This window comes from Apostichopus japonicus, chromosome 4 (genome assembly GCF_037975245.1).
Source record: "Apostichopus japonicus isolate 1M-3 chromosome 4, ASM3797524v1, whole genome shotgun sequence".
In the NCBI taxonomy this organism is placed as follows: Eukaryota; Metazoa; Echinodermata; class Holothuroidea; order Aspidochirotida; family Stichopodidae; genus Apostichopus; species Apostichopus japonicus.
This window is the reverse complement of record NC_092564.1, coordinates 24,204,234-24,220,986: the sequence shown is the minus strand read 5'-3', so window position 1 is coordinate 24,220,986 and position 16,753 is coordinate 24,204,234. Positions and strand designations below refer to the sequence as shown.

The 16,753-nt window shown below is 35.9% G+C and overlaps 2 protein-coding genes across 2 annotated transcripts in view; one reads left to right on the top strand and one right to left on the bottom strand.

Moving 5' to 3' along the window:
- Nucleotides 1-1,797, top strand: part of LOC139966883 (adenosine 5'-monophosphoramidase HINT1-like) — a 5,090-nt gene extending 3,293 nt beyond the window's left edge. The window contains exon 3 of the mRNA XM_071970337.1: nt 469-1,797. Within this exon, the coding sequence (XP_071826438.1) occupies nt 469-633 (165 nt within the window). The 3' untranslated portion in view covers nt 634-1,797. The remainder of the gene's footprint in view (nt 1-468) is intronic.
- On the bottom strand, nt 1,490-16,753 carry LOC139966882 (ras-related protein Rab-8A-like). Its single transcript, XM_071970336.1, has 7 exons — nt 16,519-16,753; nt 12,917-12,977; nt 11,815-11,875; nt 10,231-10,308; nt 8,902-8,991; nt 7,898-7,963; nt 1,490-6,904 (listed from the first exon to the last, which is right to left on the bottom strand). Exons 1-7 carry the CDS (start codon nt 16,643-16,645, stop codon nt 6,761-6,763), a joined length of 627 nt encoding a protein of 208 aa, XP_071826437.1. The 5' UTR covers nt 16,646-16,753; the 3' UTR covers nt 1,490-6,760.

Below are 16,753 nucleotides of genomic sequence, written 5' to 3'. Positions count from 1 at the left end.
AGATCAAAGATTAGTTTCTTTCCTCCAGCTGTTGTTTTTGTTTGGTGAGATTAAGTAAAACATGTCTGTTGCTTTATGAACAGAGATGTAAGTGATTTTCCAATTTCTGTCTGTCTGTCTGTATGTTTGGTGAGCTTGATAATATTAGTGTGACAAATTCATTTTAGAATTTTGTGGTACATTTCTGCTTGATTGTGTTTTCGTTGAGCTGAATGGTTGGCAATGATCATCTGAATAAACATCTGTTCTTTTTGATTAGCTCGGTAGAAGTACATCAGATTATAAATTATAAACAACAGATCATATCCGCTGTAGTTTGTCAGTGCGGTACCCCTATTGACTAAGTCATACACCCCATTGACTCCCCTCCTTTAATTCATTTACTTCTGCTGTAAGTTAATGTAAAACACCCTTTCATTGTGACCTTCAAAATGTATCAACGCTATCCATCAATTCTCTTCTTTACAGCTACTGGGGCATCTTCTGATTGTTGCGAAGAAAGTTGCAAAGAAATTGGAGCTGGGTGGTGGTTTTCGTGTGGTTATCAACGCTGGTCCAGACGGCTGTCAATCTGTGTATCACCTTCATCTCCATGTTATTGGTGGCAGGCAGCTATCATGGCCTCCTGGATAAGTTTATGTTGACAACTCAGTACTTCCTTTAAATTTTTAGCTTCGGTGATCATTGTTCAAACTTTAATATTCAATCATAGGATTAATTTCAGTCGATGATATCTTTCTGCTAGCTATTTTGTTCTGATCAATCACATTGGAACTTAATGTCCACATAACATTGTGTACTGAAGTAGTTTGTTTTTGTGTCTAGAATCTTTCATTATGGAGTGGCCTGTTTGGAAGACATCCCCCTGGATTTAGGTCAAAGTCCTTGAACTTTGCCAGCAAAATGTTTACTTGCCATTTCGTCACTATTGATAACAAAAATATTCCAAGATAGTAGTTTAATATAACAGGAAGCAGACAGCACATTTCAACAATCTTTACTATGTAGTCAAGTATCAATATACATTTGGCATATTCACCATTGCTCATAGCCATATTTCAACACAAGGTTCACACAGTACATTAGTTCTTTACCTTCTATTGCATTAAAGCAGTGCTTTACCAGTACATTGGAAGCCCTCTGGATTTTTCCCTGTCCACTCTAGAGCGAATTTGCGGTCTTAGGATAGAAACAAGGGAGAGAAAGAATGGGGATTGGGAAATGTTAATTTCTGTTTTTTTTTTGGGGGGGGGAGGGGGGCTGGGTTCTATTCTCAGTAGCTCTACATGTATCATTTCTGGTGTTATTTTAGATTAGCTTCCTTTTTCCGAGATGATACTACTGGCGTTAAAGTTAAAGTTACTGGTGAGGAGAAACTACAAGCACAGAGTCCACAGAAGCAGAATCTTAGTGCAGTCTGGTATTCTCTCCACACCTGAAGAACCGTACTCTAACTGTTCAGTTTGCCCTAAGAGGAAGAGTTTATATCTTTTCTCCCAAAATGATACTTAGGCATGTCCTCATTAGCAAACCTTTTTTCTTTATTTCTATGTGTTGAATTTAAATGCAATATCGCTGCTTTGCATGTCTATTTTGCCACAATTAAAGTTTTTTCTTTCTTTTTTCATTCTGTATATTTGATCATGTAAAACTTGGTTACAAATCAGGCTTAAGGTGGTAGAAGAAAGTGCCATTCAATGGCATGAAGGTTTGTTCTTTCGGGGGTGTATTCAATGGTCACTTGAGCATTTGTAAAATGACATGTTTAAATTTAAATAAACTTTTCAGTCAATTTGACCAACATTGTCTCAATTTCTGCATAGAGTACAAAAGATATATTATTGGATAAGTGTCTTCAACACATATATATCAAAGTTTATGATATGAACCCTTAGCGGTGACTGAAATTTTTCTGCATCATCAGGTCAAAATCACATCATAAAAGCATTTTTTTTAATGCTGAATATATTAATTTTTTCAAATTTTGGTGGTATTTTGAGAAAGCATCTGGCAACATTTGGCAGAGAGCGTGATGTCATCAAAGCGAATCAGCTGAAAAGGTTGTTGTTTCTTTATAATATTTAACTCATTTTGTCTTAGAGGAAAATAATAGTTCTAGATAAGTTGCATTTAGGTGAAATTCTAAATACAGAGAAACTTGACAGCTAAGCAAAAATTCCAAATGCATTAGCTTTGAAGGATAAATATTATAATAAAGAATATTATAGTAAGAAAGTAAAGCTTTCAAAGAAAATATGCTGTTATGACATAACACATTCACAATAGGTTCTTTTCAATCAACAATTCTTGGAATTAGGGACGACATATCGAGATGGAGGTTTCAATTTACAGTGCGGATTTCCTTTCCGTAAAATTGTCACCTCGTCTACCATCGAAATAACAGAATTAAAAGAAATAAAGAGTCTTGTATTTTTGAGAAATTATGCACATCGTTTTATTGTACAACTATAATACGATCACAGAGAGCGTAATTGTGAGATTGGAATAGAAAAGGATCACATATTTAGTATTGATATATAGAAGCATGCACTGTTTTAACTATAAACATATTCGCAACAGGCCACAACAGGCTTCCAACCAGTGACCTCAAAAGTAGAATTCAAAATCCTCCACCAACTGACGTTTCCAGTGAGGGACGACCTAGTCGATTTTCTGGCAAGCATTTGACTGTTTAAGATAATTGGTGTTTTGCATTCCATTCTACAGCGCACGACTATCAATCATCAGGACACTGGATCGAATCCCACTTTCAGCCACAAGTTTCTTGTTAAATTTGCTTACAGGTTCTGCCTTTGTCCTTGTCTGCAGTAATGGTCATCAGCATTGCTTTCAATTAGTATTTTTTGAAAAGTCCATTTCTGAAGGTGCTAACATTCAAATAAGAGCATTTTAAGGTGACCACTTTAAATGTTCTTGCATATACTGATGACATTTTAAAATACTGAATTTTTAGTAGGAAGTTCATTAAAATCCATGCCAATTTCAAAGTTTTAAACCACAGTTTTCTTAGCTTCAGTTATGCAGAGCGTTATCATCACCACTGGTAATAAGATCTTTTATCGGCATGTCACGCTAAATTATCAAATAGTTCTGCAAGGAATGAATGTCAAAACTTGAGTAGACATAACAAAGATAGATACAGCTACTGTATCACACTTAGCCAGTTAAAATAATTATACTGTAGCAAGGAAGGTGCCTTCTGACTCTTGCACAATTTGACAGACATGATTAGATGATTTGGATCACATGACCTTTACCAAAAATAACAGTGCTATGAAATTGGAATATGAAAGTATATTTGTAAAATCGTTACGCTGGATAGCTCTCAGAATAGGTTTTTTATATTCAAATACAAAAGGATCTACATCTTCCATACTAACTGAATAAATCACGACCATGGGTCTGCTGATATAAAGCTTGAAATAGCCTTTGTCAGCATGGCTAGTCATCCTTTTATTTGTGAACAGCCCCACCTATACAAACCCCAGATTGGTGAATGGACAGCACTGCAGGCTCTGACAATACTGAACTCCTGATGGCAAGAATTTAAAAATTGTAGCTTTATACTTAAGCTGTCGTCTTAAAGTGATAGAGCTTTTAGGCTAAATGCATCTATATTCCTTGTTACATTTGCGAAATAACCTTTGATATTGTCCGATAATCACAGCTGGGCCATGAAAAGTCCAGCAGGCTCCATTCACTGAAGTATTATAATGGTTACCTATATATATATAGAACCAATGTTCAAATCCTCTATGAATACATGTCACTCACTGTCCTTACATAGTCACCAAACTCGGAAACCTTGTCAGTTACAATATTGAAGAAACAGTCAGTTTCAACAAATTTTATGAGTTGTATTAATAATGGTAAAAAAAAGGAAAAAACAATATTATATTATAAAATGTTGAAACGTTTCTGTACAAGCATATGCCAAAACCTCAAACTGCATACTACCACTTTTCACCACAGTATATAATTGAAAACTTCATGTACCAGATGTAAACCCTTATCAACATTTGCATGTAATATAATGTTAACCGAGACATTGGATCGATGTATCAAGCAGCACATTAAATGAGAAGGAAGACTGCTCCTTTGCATACTCCATAAAAATGGCAAACTAAAAGCACTAAAAGCACTTAACTTATGAATATAATTTTCTAGAATGATGACAATATCCTGCATGATTAAAAAAAAAAACACCCCCCCCCCACCATCCACCCCCGTCACCTAAGATTAACCTCATCAATTTCTCTCCAGCTATTTACCATCTTAAAGAAATTTAACATACATAATAAAACAAATCGTGCTTCAGCTTCAACACAATCTGTTGCTTGGGTCATAATTGCTTTTAAAAAGAGAAGTTATTGTAATAACCAATACCTGTCAAGTCAGCTATGGAAATGTTAACACAATGAAATTTGTTAAGTTAAAAAAAAGACTCTAACAAGTTGATACCATGGTCAAGTTTGATGGCTTGAAAATAATCTTCAAAGACATAGTTAAGTTATAGATGGTTGTGATAGCAAGTTGGCTGCACAAGGAAGCTTCACAGCAGTCTATTGGGATGATGACCTGTTATGCTATTCTCAAGTTTTCTTTTTGAAAATATCCAGCTGTATTTAGTCATCTTTTGCTAAAGGCCTTCGTGTGATACAAGCATCCAAAGACAATTTTCGCAAACTTGCAGAATTGGTCCGTTATAATTGAATATTTAGCATTTTTTGCTTGACAGAGCCTGGAAACATCTTCTGAATATGATCCACCCAATGGGAATTAAACTTGGTCGGTTTTTAGAACAAGCTATTGTAAAAGTAAGACCTCACCTCAATAAAACTGTTTTTAAAGACTTCACACTTCACAAAAACTAGACATCTTTATTTGCTAACTTTCAGGAATAAAAACTTAAAATTTATACAAAAACAAAGTTCTGAACCAAAAGAGATATTAATGCCACTCACTGACTAAACCTCAAGGTAAGAACTGGTCTTTTTACCAGAAAAATTTTCCAGTTATTTCTGACTGTGCAACTATTGTATACAAGAGCATCAAGGTATATAAAGAAAGAATATAATCATCTTAATATTCAAGCCAGACACATTGTATGCAAATTGTAACAAATTGTAACAAAGTTGGCAGTCGATTTGTATCAATCTTCTTTTGTCTGATTTATATTCCTGGTAAAATTAACTGCAAGTCATTTATGGATCAGTTTACTCCAAAGAACCACACCAGCAACAGGCCAAAACTTAGTGGTTTATTTTTTTTTACCATTTTAGAATAACATCTTTAAAGTTTGAGAATTTCTTTTACCTTAAAATACTAAGGTAATATGCACAGATACAGCCATGCATCTTTGCCTTCATGCACCAATTTGGTTAAGCTATACCATATATATTATTCCCTGATCAATGTGGTCAACGACGTCAGACCCTGCTTTGAATACAGTAAAGAAGTCATAAATGACCGATTCCACTGGAACAAAAAAAAATCCTTTGACCAAAGGTTCTTCTGATCCATATCATTGCAGTAGCGCAGGTAAAATATTCTTAAAAAGTTACGATACAACAGATACAACTATCGGTTATAACTCCTAAAGACAGACAGAAAATCTTTAAGATGAAAACAATGACAAAAGTATGTTATATGAAACCAGAAACAGCAACGTGCACCTCTTCCAAAACTCCCTCCACATAACTTTAATGCCTACAGTGATGAACAGTCCGGGTCGTTTACATTTAGCTTGGTTTCCACCAGCAACGAGAAGAGACCTTGTCATAAAAATTTTGAGAGCCGCCATTTCAGGTGAGTGCATCTTTAAAGGGACTGCTAAATATGCTAAATAGATGACAATGCTGTAACAATACCAACAATGGGCTACATATATCTGGCCGATTTGGAACCATCATTTTGTTGTGAGAATTTAATAGCTTTTGAGAAAACCATGCGTTCACATTTTGTAGTGATGCTGGTCCAACTTGGCAGACTTTTCAACGAATTTTGATCACATCAAGTGATGCCTATATTTACTGAGCTTTGTAAAGTCCCTTTTAGCGATATACAGTAGTTATAGTAGCATCAGTTCATTTTAAATTCTTACTTTCTGAATAACTGAGTGCTGGTTCAAACAACTGTCAATATAGTGAACCGATACCATAATACTCTATCAAATACCATAATGCTGTATCAAAGAATTGGCGTAAAAAGATGAAGGTGGCAGCATATGAGAAGGAAGGGGAGGAGGAGGAGGATGATAGAGTGGTCCATTTAAGCAGAAGTAAATACCTAAGGTACAGTGATCCATAATAGTATTTTAAGCACATAAATACAAAGTTTACAGTTAACAAACAATCATGCATCGATGAGGCGAGATATCCCTCCCCTAAAAGTCTATGCACCATTATACGTACCAAGTTTTACATTGTTCCACAGAATGACTTTGTCTTCCAACTTACTTTCTGTCGATAACTTCACTAAATTAAGACCATGGCAGTAACACAACCTTTCTGACTAGCATCTGCATCCGTTCAAACGACGTGAACCCAAAACCACCGAGGATGTTTACCAGTTATCGAGTCGAGTCTCTCGCTGGTGACACCTGGTGACACCTTCCAGTCACACGTGTCACATGAAGTTAGAAGAAAACCCACATACCGAAGGAGTATTAATAAATCGATGATTCTTTACAAGGCGAATGCATCTGTCACAAACAACGGATTCTTAGCGAGACGAACAATCACAATATGGAACACATCTTCCACACGCTCCTCTTTTGGCCGCCACCTTGTGAGACTTTCACTTGACCGCTGTTCTGGTCACCGCTTGCAATCAGCTTACGATCCATCTTGGCTTTGATGTCTCTTGCTAGTGTTACAAAAGCCTACCAAAGGAAAATATAAAGAAACAGGGTTACTTCATTTTATTCACACTTGCACTCCTGGTACATGAATTACATGTTTGCTGGTGTATGGTAAACTTTGTGCGTTCCCAAACTTTGGCTACTTTTTAATACAGGTTTTTCATTATATGGCTGCACTGACAGTCACTGTAAGTGCGGTGTGTGTAGGTCAACTGTAACCACTGTTTCCAATACAATTTTAATTCCCAGAGCCTTGACAAACCTGTTTAAAATTGCAACCGTGAAATGGAAAAAAACTTCAATTTTGTATATTGAGGCACTTTTCATGAATTATATCACCCTTTTACCAGAATTATACATTAAACTGAGAGTAAGTTATACAGAAATTACATGTAAAATTATGCAGTAAATTTCAAGGCATACGAAAGATATGGCAATGATTGCTTCCTTCGAGCACTTTAACTGGAGAACTTCACAAGTATAAATCTATCGCATTCTGAGAGAATGTGATCAAACGATTGATGAACTCACATAGATGAAGAGAAAAAATAAATCACAGAGCAAAACATGAGAGATCTTGATTAAGACTTTCCTTCGTGAAATTATCTCATACCATCCAATGTGTCAAATACAGGTATATGCAGTACAAATTACAGTTGAATGCACTACAGTATACAGGTCTTTGATTATCATCACCAAAAGATGTCTACAAAGCACAACAATCGGTGTTTTAATGTTTTCAAGAAGAGACTGGGTTCTTTGATATACACATCAGGGCATCCTTGGTGCTGGAAGTACAACATAGACTGCCTGAGATAAGAAATGGTATCATTTTGAACTTTGACTTTAATAAACCCCTAAACCAGGAAATGATGCTTTTAAAGTTTGAAAAGTATCTCCAAAGTAACTGAAATTGGCTGAACATGCAAGCAGAGTGGGAAACAATACATTCATGTCAGACAAAACAGTTTGATGAACCAAACATTCATGAGAGCATTTTCTTAATATACTCACCTCTTCAACATTGATGCTGGCTTTAGCACTGGTTTCCATAAATTTGATTCCATATTCAATGGCAAGCTGTGACAAATGAAAATTATTATGAAAATATCATGAAATATATCTTAATATACTTCAGGAAGAGACATCAGAAAATAGTTTGCAAACTACAAAACGATCACATTTCCTAACGATTCGTTATCAAATTTTTCATTTATACTTTTGCCATACGATTTAATGGCATTTCCCATGACTTTACACGAGAGAAATCTGCTACGCTTAACCCTGGGCCATGATTTTGATTGTTACCTCTTGGTTAATGTGAGTCGGAAATTAACACCTAAAGACTATGTACACATCATGGAAAATTCCAGGGTATGGGCCTTTACTGAGCCAAGGTAAAAGGACTGGAAGAGAGTTCTGTTGTTGTTCCAAAACAGTGATTTTAGTTTCATCTAACACAATATACTACTCCTAGGAATATTATTATAGCTAGTCATTGGCTGACCTGTGCAGTGCATACAAATTTGACACAAATATGATTGTTAATTGTACTAACTGTTAACTCGTAAACTTTCCATGAATCTCATCCAGAAAGAAACAGTATAAGAGATCTCTTCAACTGTTCTGTTCCTATCTGATGTTTATTATTTAATTAATAAATAATAACTTATTTAACACAACTAAGAATTTTAGTAGAAGCAACAAATATATCGTCTCCACCAATTTTTTTTATTGTATTGCAGAGGTCTTAAAACAACGATTTCAAACACCTGGGCACCCCTAGTTTTGCAATACGCAATGAAATACTAAATGAAATGGTCATCTTGTAATGTAACTTTTCTTAATCCATTTTTCCAGCATGACAAATGAATCGTTGTGTATTATTATTATTCTATTATTTTAGAGAGGCCTGAAGAGGGGGGGGGGGGGGAGAGAAGTACAGTATCTCCTGAACCTGTCTCCCCATCTGGCATTGAAATACAGTGAAACATAATTTCAACGTATTAATAGATTACCTTTTCTCCTTTTTCTTTGGACACCTGTCTTTTGTCGTCCATATCACATTTATTCCCCAGGATCATTTTCTCTACATCTGCTGAGGCATGCTACATAATAAATAATAAAAAAACAATATTATTATATATTGATCTGCACAGCCAGGAGTTTTGCCACTGAGGATATCAATCATTTAGAAATAAATCTGTGAACTATAACAGCACTTATTGTAAAGGCTTCTAAATGATAAATGAAGAGAAAAGTTTAGTGTGTATATTTTGCGTAGAAGTGTTGACGGCTCGGAGCTTTGTTTATTATACAACACAATACATGGTTCCTATATAAAAGAACTGCCAAGCATCCTTGAACTTGTACAGCAATTTGCCTGATTTGCATAGCATTTTGCATAGATGTGTTACTGGATAAATAATTCTCTGTAAAGCTCAAATTATTATCTATGATACTGTACAGATTCACATAGATAGCTGCTGTAAAATCAATTATCAATGTTACAAATTGGTTAACTTCAAACTTATCATGTTCAAATCACCTTTACCAAGATATGCAACAATATTTTTATATATATGGCTTCTACAGTAGCTCTGTCATCATATATGTGTTTATAATGTCACATAACAGTTTACACAGTCAGCATATCAAGTAGAATGTTGGTTTATCTTTAAGATCAGTATCAGCTTATTTGTTGACCTTTTAGGCATCCAGTATAAATTCACATAGATAGTCGACCAACTAGACTATACAAGATTGTTAACTGACTACTAAACCATTGAAAATACTAACTGAACCTTTTTATTCTTATCATGTAACAAGGTCAAATGCCATCTGATGACACCAATTTACTAGGTTATTAGTTACCTAAGAAGTGCAAAACAAGTGTGTATCAGAAATAATGTGATGAAGTTCCTTTAAGTGAATATATCGATTTCAATTGATGCAATTATGCATTGAGATGACAATAGATGGCTTGACTGTGCAAAGTTCAATCGCACATTCATTCTCTTCATTCTCCACAGTGAAAATCCCATTCAAATGTTCACAAATACTATTAAATATTTAAAGACGATAAGAAACTGAAAGAATGGACTAGCCTTTGTAAACTCATCATAAATCAAGAACAAATGATATCATTTGAAAGAATAAAGTTTCAAAAACAATTGATTGTCTGTATAATTCAAACTATTACTTTCAATTGGCAATCCAAGTGCATATAGTATGAATAATGAAAGCATTATATATAGTGCATGTAGTAAGCACCACATACAGTGCATGTAGTAGGCACAACATATAGTCTTACACTTAACTGACATCTCCATTAGATTTCAACTTACTTCTTCAATATTTCTGATCCAATTTCTGATGTTATCAAAGGATTTCTGATTTGTTATGTCATACACAAGCATGATACCCTGTAAAAGGGGAGGGAAAAAACAAAAAGGTTTGATAAATAAAAAGCCACAAACATCAGTATTCCGGTGACCTAAATACTATAATTTTGTTTTACTTTCTTTAGAATCATGCATATTCTAAAACACATTCATGATAACAAATTTTACAATACCACTGTATGTGTGGTACATGAAATATGTGGTGAAGGTCTGTATCTGTCTTAACGATCTATTGATCATAGCTTCTTTGCTCTCTCAAGGTGTAAATATACTAGTCAATCCAGGTAGTTTCACTTATAAGATTAGGGAATGGATATCGTTTTTATTTGATGTTTATTATTAAAATATATATTGACTGTTCTTTTCTTGCTCATGGGGCAAGTGTGTTTGTAGTAGGGCAGAACAAACAAGATTAGGTCAAGAAAGGTTCCGTTTCAGTGGTTTTTTACTTTTGGGAGTGAAGAATATAATTTGTGAGTACATAGAGGTACATACCAACTGATGCTACTCACTATAATTTGTATTGTATATGAGAAGTCAAGTATAGTATGCTGAAGAACCACAACCACACAGCAGCATATCAAAGCAACTTCCCTGTCAGTATTTTCCTAACAAGGGTGCAGACAATATGTATTGTTTGTACTTCAAAGACAAAGCTATTAAAAACACCTGCGTTTAGTCCTTTGGGGCTTGCTAATGGTGCAAATACATCAGTGATACATGCTCAAGTTTGAGAGCAGCTTACCACTTAGGTCAAACCAAATTAAGACAAGTACGCCTTACATATCATCGCTTCTATTACTAGAGCCTAGAGGATTAAGTGCTCAAGAATAACCTTTCAACGATATGGACTGTCCATTCAATTAGAATCTTTTCTTTTTGGACATAAAGTAATAATACAGTACATATCACGAAAGTGAAAGCAAAGAAATTGCAAGTCGAGTGTTGAAGGTGTGGTTACTACTACTACAGTATTGCTACTGCAAGATTACCTCACCAGGCATTAAAAGCAATCATTTTTATGCAGTAAAATATGCTATATAGCATCATGACATGGTTTTAATCTTGATATCAAACTTCTGCCACATTCAATGTCTGCCAACAGAATATTTCTTCAAAGAATGCATTAGTCTCCTAAAACTAACTTTTCAAGAAACTACTGAGTATATTTAAACAAGTCATCAAAAATGGTTTTATATGGCTTCAGGCCATTAGGTTAACCTACTTTATAACCTGGTCAGACAGCGGCTACCAAGTCCTCCTATTAAATTAAGTTTTCCTCAAGTGTAACTGACTCTGGGCCTGGGGTATAGACTGATACTACCACCCCCCCCCCCACCTCATCACACCTTACAGTATCTGAATCAACTGTACAAGCACATAAGGCTGCATTTGATAATTTTACCCAAAACAATCCTCTTCATAGAACAACAGATTTGATTATCCCAAAAAATGTAAAGTGAATGTTTTGTACCAATAATAATATACAAAAACATTTTCTTGAATGAGAGGAAAACATCTCCCTACCATAGCACCTCTGTAGTAGGCAGTTGTAATTGTGCGGAACCTCTCTTGGCCAGCAGTGTCCCTTTAATATAGAAAAACAAGGCAGAAAAACAACATGAAAATGATACAGCAGTGCAATATATCTACAAAGTAGACTGTACCACAATCTGTGATGTTACATAAGAACTTTACAATGTGTGAATGCTCATATGCATAACATCACAACCCACTCAGAAGAAGGTGGGCTGTAAATGCTGCTTTATACTGTGCAGGTATGGAACACTGATTGCAAACTGTATAAAAGACATGAGGTAATGTGTGGCCCACCCTTGACCAAGTTGAACCCACATAGTTTTACCTCCTTTTTCTCATTTCATTCAAGCTTCTAATGTGGGTGACCACTAAAATAACAATAACTTAACAAGCAAAACAATAACAAACAAAGCAAAAGGAAATACCCTTTGAGGAACTGTTGCCACTAACTTACAGAAAATATTTTCTCAATAAAACAACCATTGTTCTTTTTGCTTTCTTCTGTATAAATACTGGCCTATTTCCTTGCAGGGGGACCCCCTTCCCCCAATATATTTACAGCCAACTAAGCATAAAATGAAAGTACAAAAGAAGTGAGGATGGGAGAAGTGGAACAGTTTTGGAAACCTTATTTGCATTCCCATACAGCTATAGATATTAATTAATACCTACTGTAGATCCCCCGTATGGGTAAAAATGACTGTTCAGTTAAGTATAGTAATGTTTCTCAATTGAGCTTCCTATACAGGGTCATCGAGAACCAGGTCGCAAATCCTTTATCCCATATTTCCCTGGGGCTTGGCCCTTACAAATCCTCCTAAAGACACACCTAATTGACCCCGTGACCCAGGATCCTTCTGAACTACCCTTCTCCCCCTAACCCACCATAGTCAGGCCTGTTCTTAAGGACTGCATGCCACATTTGCATGACTGTTGGACTTGTAAAGAACTGCCGAGAATAAGAAACATTCCACACATCTAAAAAGTAATGTCAATGTATTCAAAACAAAAAACAAAAAAGGAATTGTGATGAATGCAATGAACATACATATGCAAAGTGCAAACATACAAATAAATAACATATAATTACCATATTTGCAGCTTGATTTTCTTTCCATCTAATTCTATGGTCCTTATCTTGAAATCTATCCCTGTAAAAGAAAAGATGGACAAGGGTGAATTCAAAGACTGAATGAGTGCAAGCAATGCTGACTAGTGGCCCATGGCAGAACCATGCACTGACTGAAGCTGGATAGATTCTACGATAAACTGAGTACTATAGTACTGTAAGCCACATACAAAGCTCTGAAGATAGCCCATACACAAACATGGAAAGCCTGCAGGTAAACAGAGGCTCTCTACAGACTTCTTACATACATCTGTTAAAACAGAATGAGAGGAAAGACAGTAAACCTGACAAAATTGTCAACACAACTGAAGCCAATATCAACCTGAACAGAAATGAAATGGTTTGGATCTAGTGAAAAACAAAGTTAAGATCTTGTTTCAATAGTTTGACATTCTACACAAACTCCTGAGTAATAAGGAAATCCTGGTTGACACTCTATCACCTGTCTCTTTTATAAGTGACACTTAAAACCTGGCAGGCACTGGGATATAGAAGACCATTCACAAATTAAAACACCATTTAATAAGAAATGTTTTGATCATGGAGGTACTATTTGAGGCTTCCATGGTTTTATGCATTACGCTAATCCTACATTTCAGGATAAACAATGGGAAAACCAAAAAAATGATGACAATATAATTAGTGATGGGAACAGTCCAAAAATTTTACTCCCGGGTACCCCTTTGCTAATTTCAGTCGGTCGGTCTGCCAGGTACCCGTTCATTACGCATCCAACTTAAACCCAACTTGCCTATACTATAGGGGCATACATACACTTAATGTTACTACATGGGCTATGCAGGCCTTCAGTCACATATAAGACATGAGACATAACAATTGTTTGTTTAACCTGTGAACTGATTTATACGGCAAGGCTGCAGATTTAAGCGATGTTTTTACCCAATGATGTTTTTAAGTGATCAATGAAAAAGTCTCATAACTTGCAAGCGTGCAACTCTACAGCCTTTCAAGCCTAACAGTGCAATATTTCATTGAACAGGCTACTCGTGAAAATGTGGTTTGCGTGATTGAAAAATTCCTTACGGCATTTGTGGGGGTATATTTTGCATAAAATTGCTAACTTAAGCATTGGGAGACAATTTATATTTTGCAACCAAAACTTCCTTACAAGAGAATTACAGCACTTATATAGTAGCCATATCACACTTGCACATGGCCTATCCAAACTGTTCTTTCATTGCTGTGCACTAAGGCACTAAGGCTAGCACTCTAGGAAGTCCTGGCCATTTACAGATTAGTTGGAAACAACATCAATCAAATCTAATATTGTTAAATGGTGATCTTTGATGTGTAATTTTATGGACCAATCACATGTTGCTTGATTATGCTGAACTTTTGAAGGACCGTTCCACTAAATTTGACACAGGGCCTGGTCTACTGTACTTAAGAGTTGCTCAAGAGCATAAAGGTCAAGGTTTGTTGCATTGAAAGTTTGCAGGTACACAATACGGAGAAATTGCTTAGGCTATACAGTACAGTACAGTGTGCACATGTAAATGAAAAGGATCAAAACTTTCTCGGGCAGGAATAGTAACAAATTTTCACTATTTTACACTTCACACATCAAGATGGAAGGGAATATCACCTAACGATGAAATTACGGAATAAACATGAACTTTGTCATCATGTACATTGATTTGACTAAAAATTGTAACTGAAAATGGAGAACAATGTTAGTATTTTTTACATTTTTACAGGCAGTAACGGCTTGGACTGGGTAATAACATTTGGTCAGTCCCCTTGGTTCCCGTTCCCATCACTAAATGTAATGTACCCTGTACAGTGTTACTGTGCATAGCAGACTGACTGCAAAAAAGGAAGGGCTTTTCAGATTGAATAAAATCTATCAATTGTTTAGCCAGGGTGCATCTTCTAAATGTATTCACTTACAGTTTTATTTTTATGTAAAAGTTAGAGGGACTAATGTTTTGATCCTACTGTAGCTAGCAGGATCTCCTTCAGAGGCTAATTAGTATATTTTTTAGCTATGAATGATCAATGGTTTGCTAGTCTCTTGTATCATACAAATAAATATGCATGCAATTGCAAATAAACTAGTTCTAGTCAACAATGCCTTAATCAGGTTATTTCAATGGACTTGCTTCAAGCTTCCAAAACTTTTCAAGGAAAGGCCAAAAACACTGAACTTGTAACTTAGCCATCATCAAGGACTTTGAGGTGCTGTTTACAAAGTCTATTGGTCATCCAAGGGTACAATTATAGAATAATACAGGGCCATTCATTAACTCTTCCCAGCATCAGGATGGGCTGATGCGCGGTGTGTCTGTAGTTTTATTACCTATATGAATATTCTCACCTGCACCTATAAACTCCCGACCATTTGTCCTTATCTGCATCTAATAAACTATCGACAGTTTATTTGCAATTTCACCTTCCTGAATTCAGTCCTTAGTCCGCTTATGCTTAGGCCAGTTTAATGCCCTCATGCAGCTAACGCATGGCATTGTACGTGTGTATGTCTCAATCACAGAACTACATGTCATGTAGTTCTATGGTCTCAATGGGAGAAGCTTGTGTACATGCGTGTACGTGTGTGTGTCTAGTCTCACCTGATAGCGTTACTACTAGGAATGGACTTAGAAATGTTTCCCCATATACCATCACGTATTTCAAATACTGAAAGTCCCACATGAACGAAGATATTCCAAATCAATAGTGTGACGTTCTTAAAAGGCATCTGTACATGTATGACGCCCTCTAAAATTCCATCACGTATTTCATTTTGACTCCGCATCCACGCATCCACCACGGAAGTACTAGGAAAGGACTTAGGTAATTTTTGACCCCGCATCCAAGCATCCGCGCATCCACTCAGAAAGAAAGAACTTGGACTGTGACATTTTTTACTCACATACCTACTGGGGTGAGACTGAGCATCCGCGCATCCTGATGCTCAGATAGAATCATCGAGTGGCCCTGCATTCTATAGTTACCACCTTGGGTTTCTATACTTGAAGTTATTCGATTATAACTATAAGGTTTGAAATATATTGTAATTTGGCCAAAATTTCCCTAGGGAAGACAACTGAATTTACTTCTGTGATACCCCTCCACATAAACCCTAGTTGAGGAGCAACTCATGCACTCCCTTGTGAACCCAGAAAATTATCATTTGAGAAGACTAACAAGAAACTGAAATATCATATGCCTAACAACATCAGATTCAGCATAGGGTAAGACCTACGTAACGTACATTACATATTTAACATACATTTGGTGTAACGTCAATTAATGTAGAATAGAACAGGTTACGCCTAACTGTAGGCCTAAATATTTAACCATTGATTGTAGAAATTGCACTAGACCTACAACCTAGAGTTTAAATACAATTTTCCAGTCTTATTGGTACTGTATTTTCAACCAATGTCTACGTTTCTGGTTGCAGTAGCATAGGCTAGGTCTAATGCCAATGGTTAAATGCCAATGTTACTACTAGCATGCGCATAGGATAGGCAGTATGGCAGCTCATTGAAACAGTGGTAGGAAGGCTTAACATTAGGCTTAGTTAGTCATCCCCTTACCTATAGTCGAAATAAAGGTAGAATTGAAAGCATCTTCTGAAAACCTAAATAACACGCAAGTCTTGCCAACACCAGAATCACCAATCAGTAACAATTTAAACAGAAAATCATAAGTTTTCGCCATCATCAAATCGTATTTTCTGGTAGGTTAATCATTTCTGCTAGCCCGTTTATAGTGCACAGGAAGTGGACACAACTACAGATCTGCAGAGTTCTGATGGACGGTCACACTTGA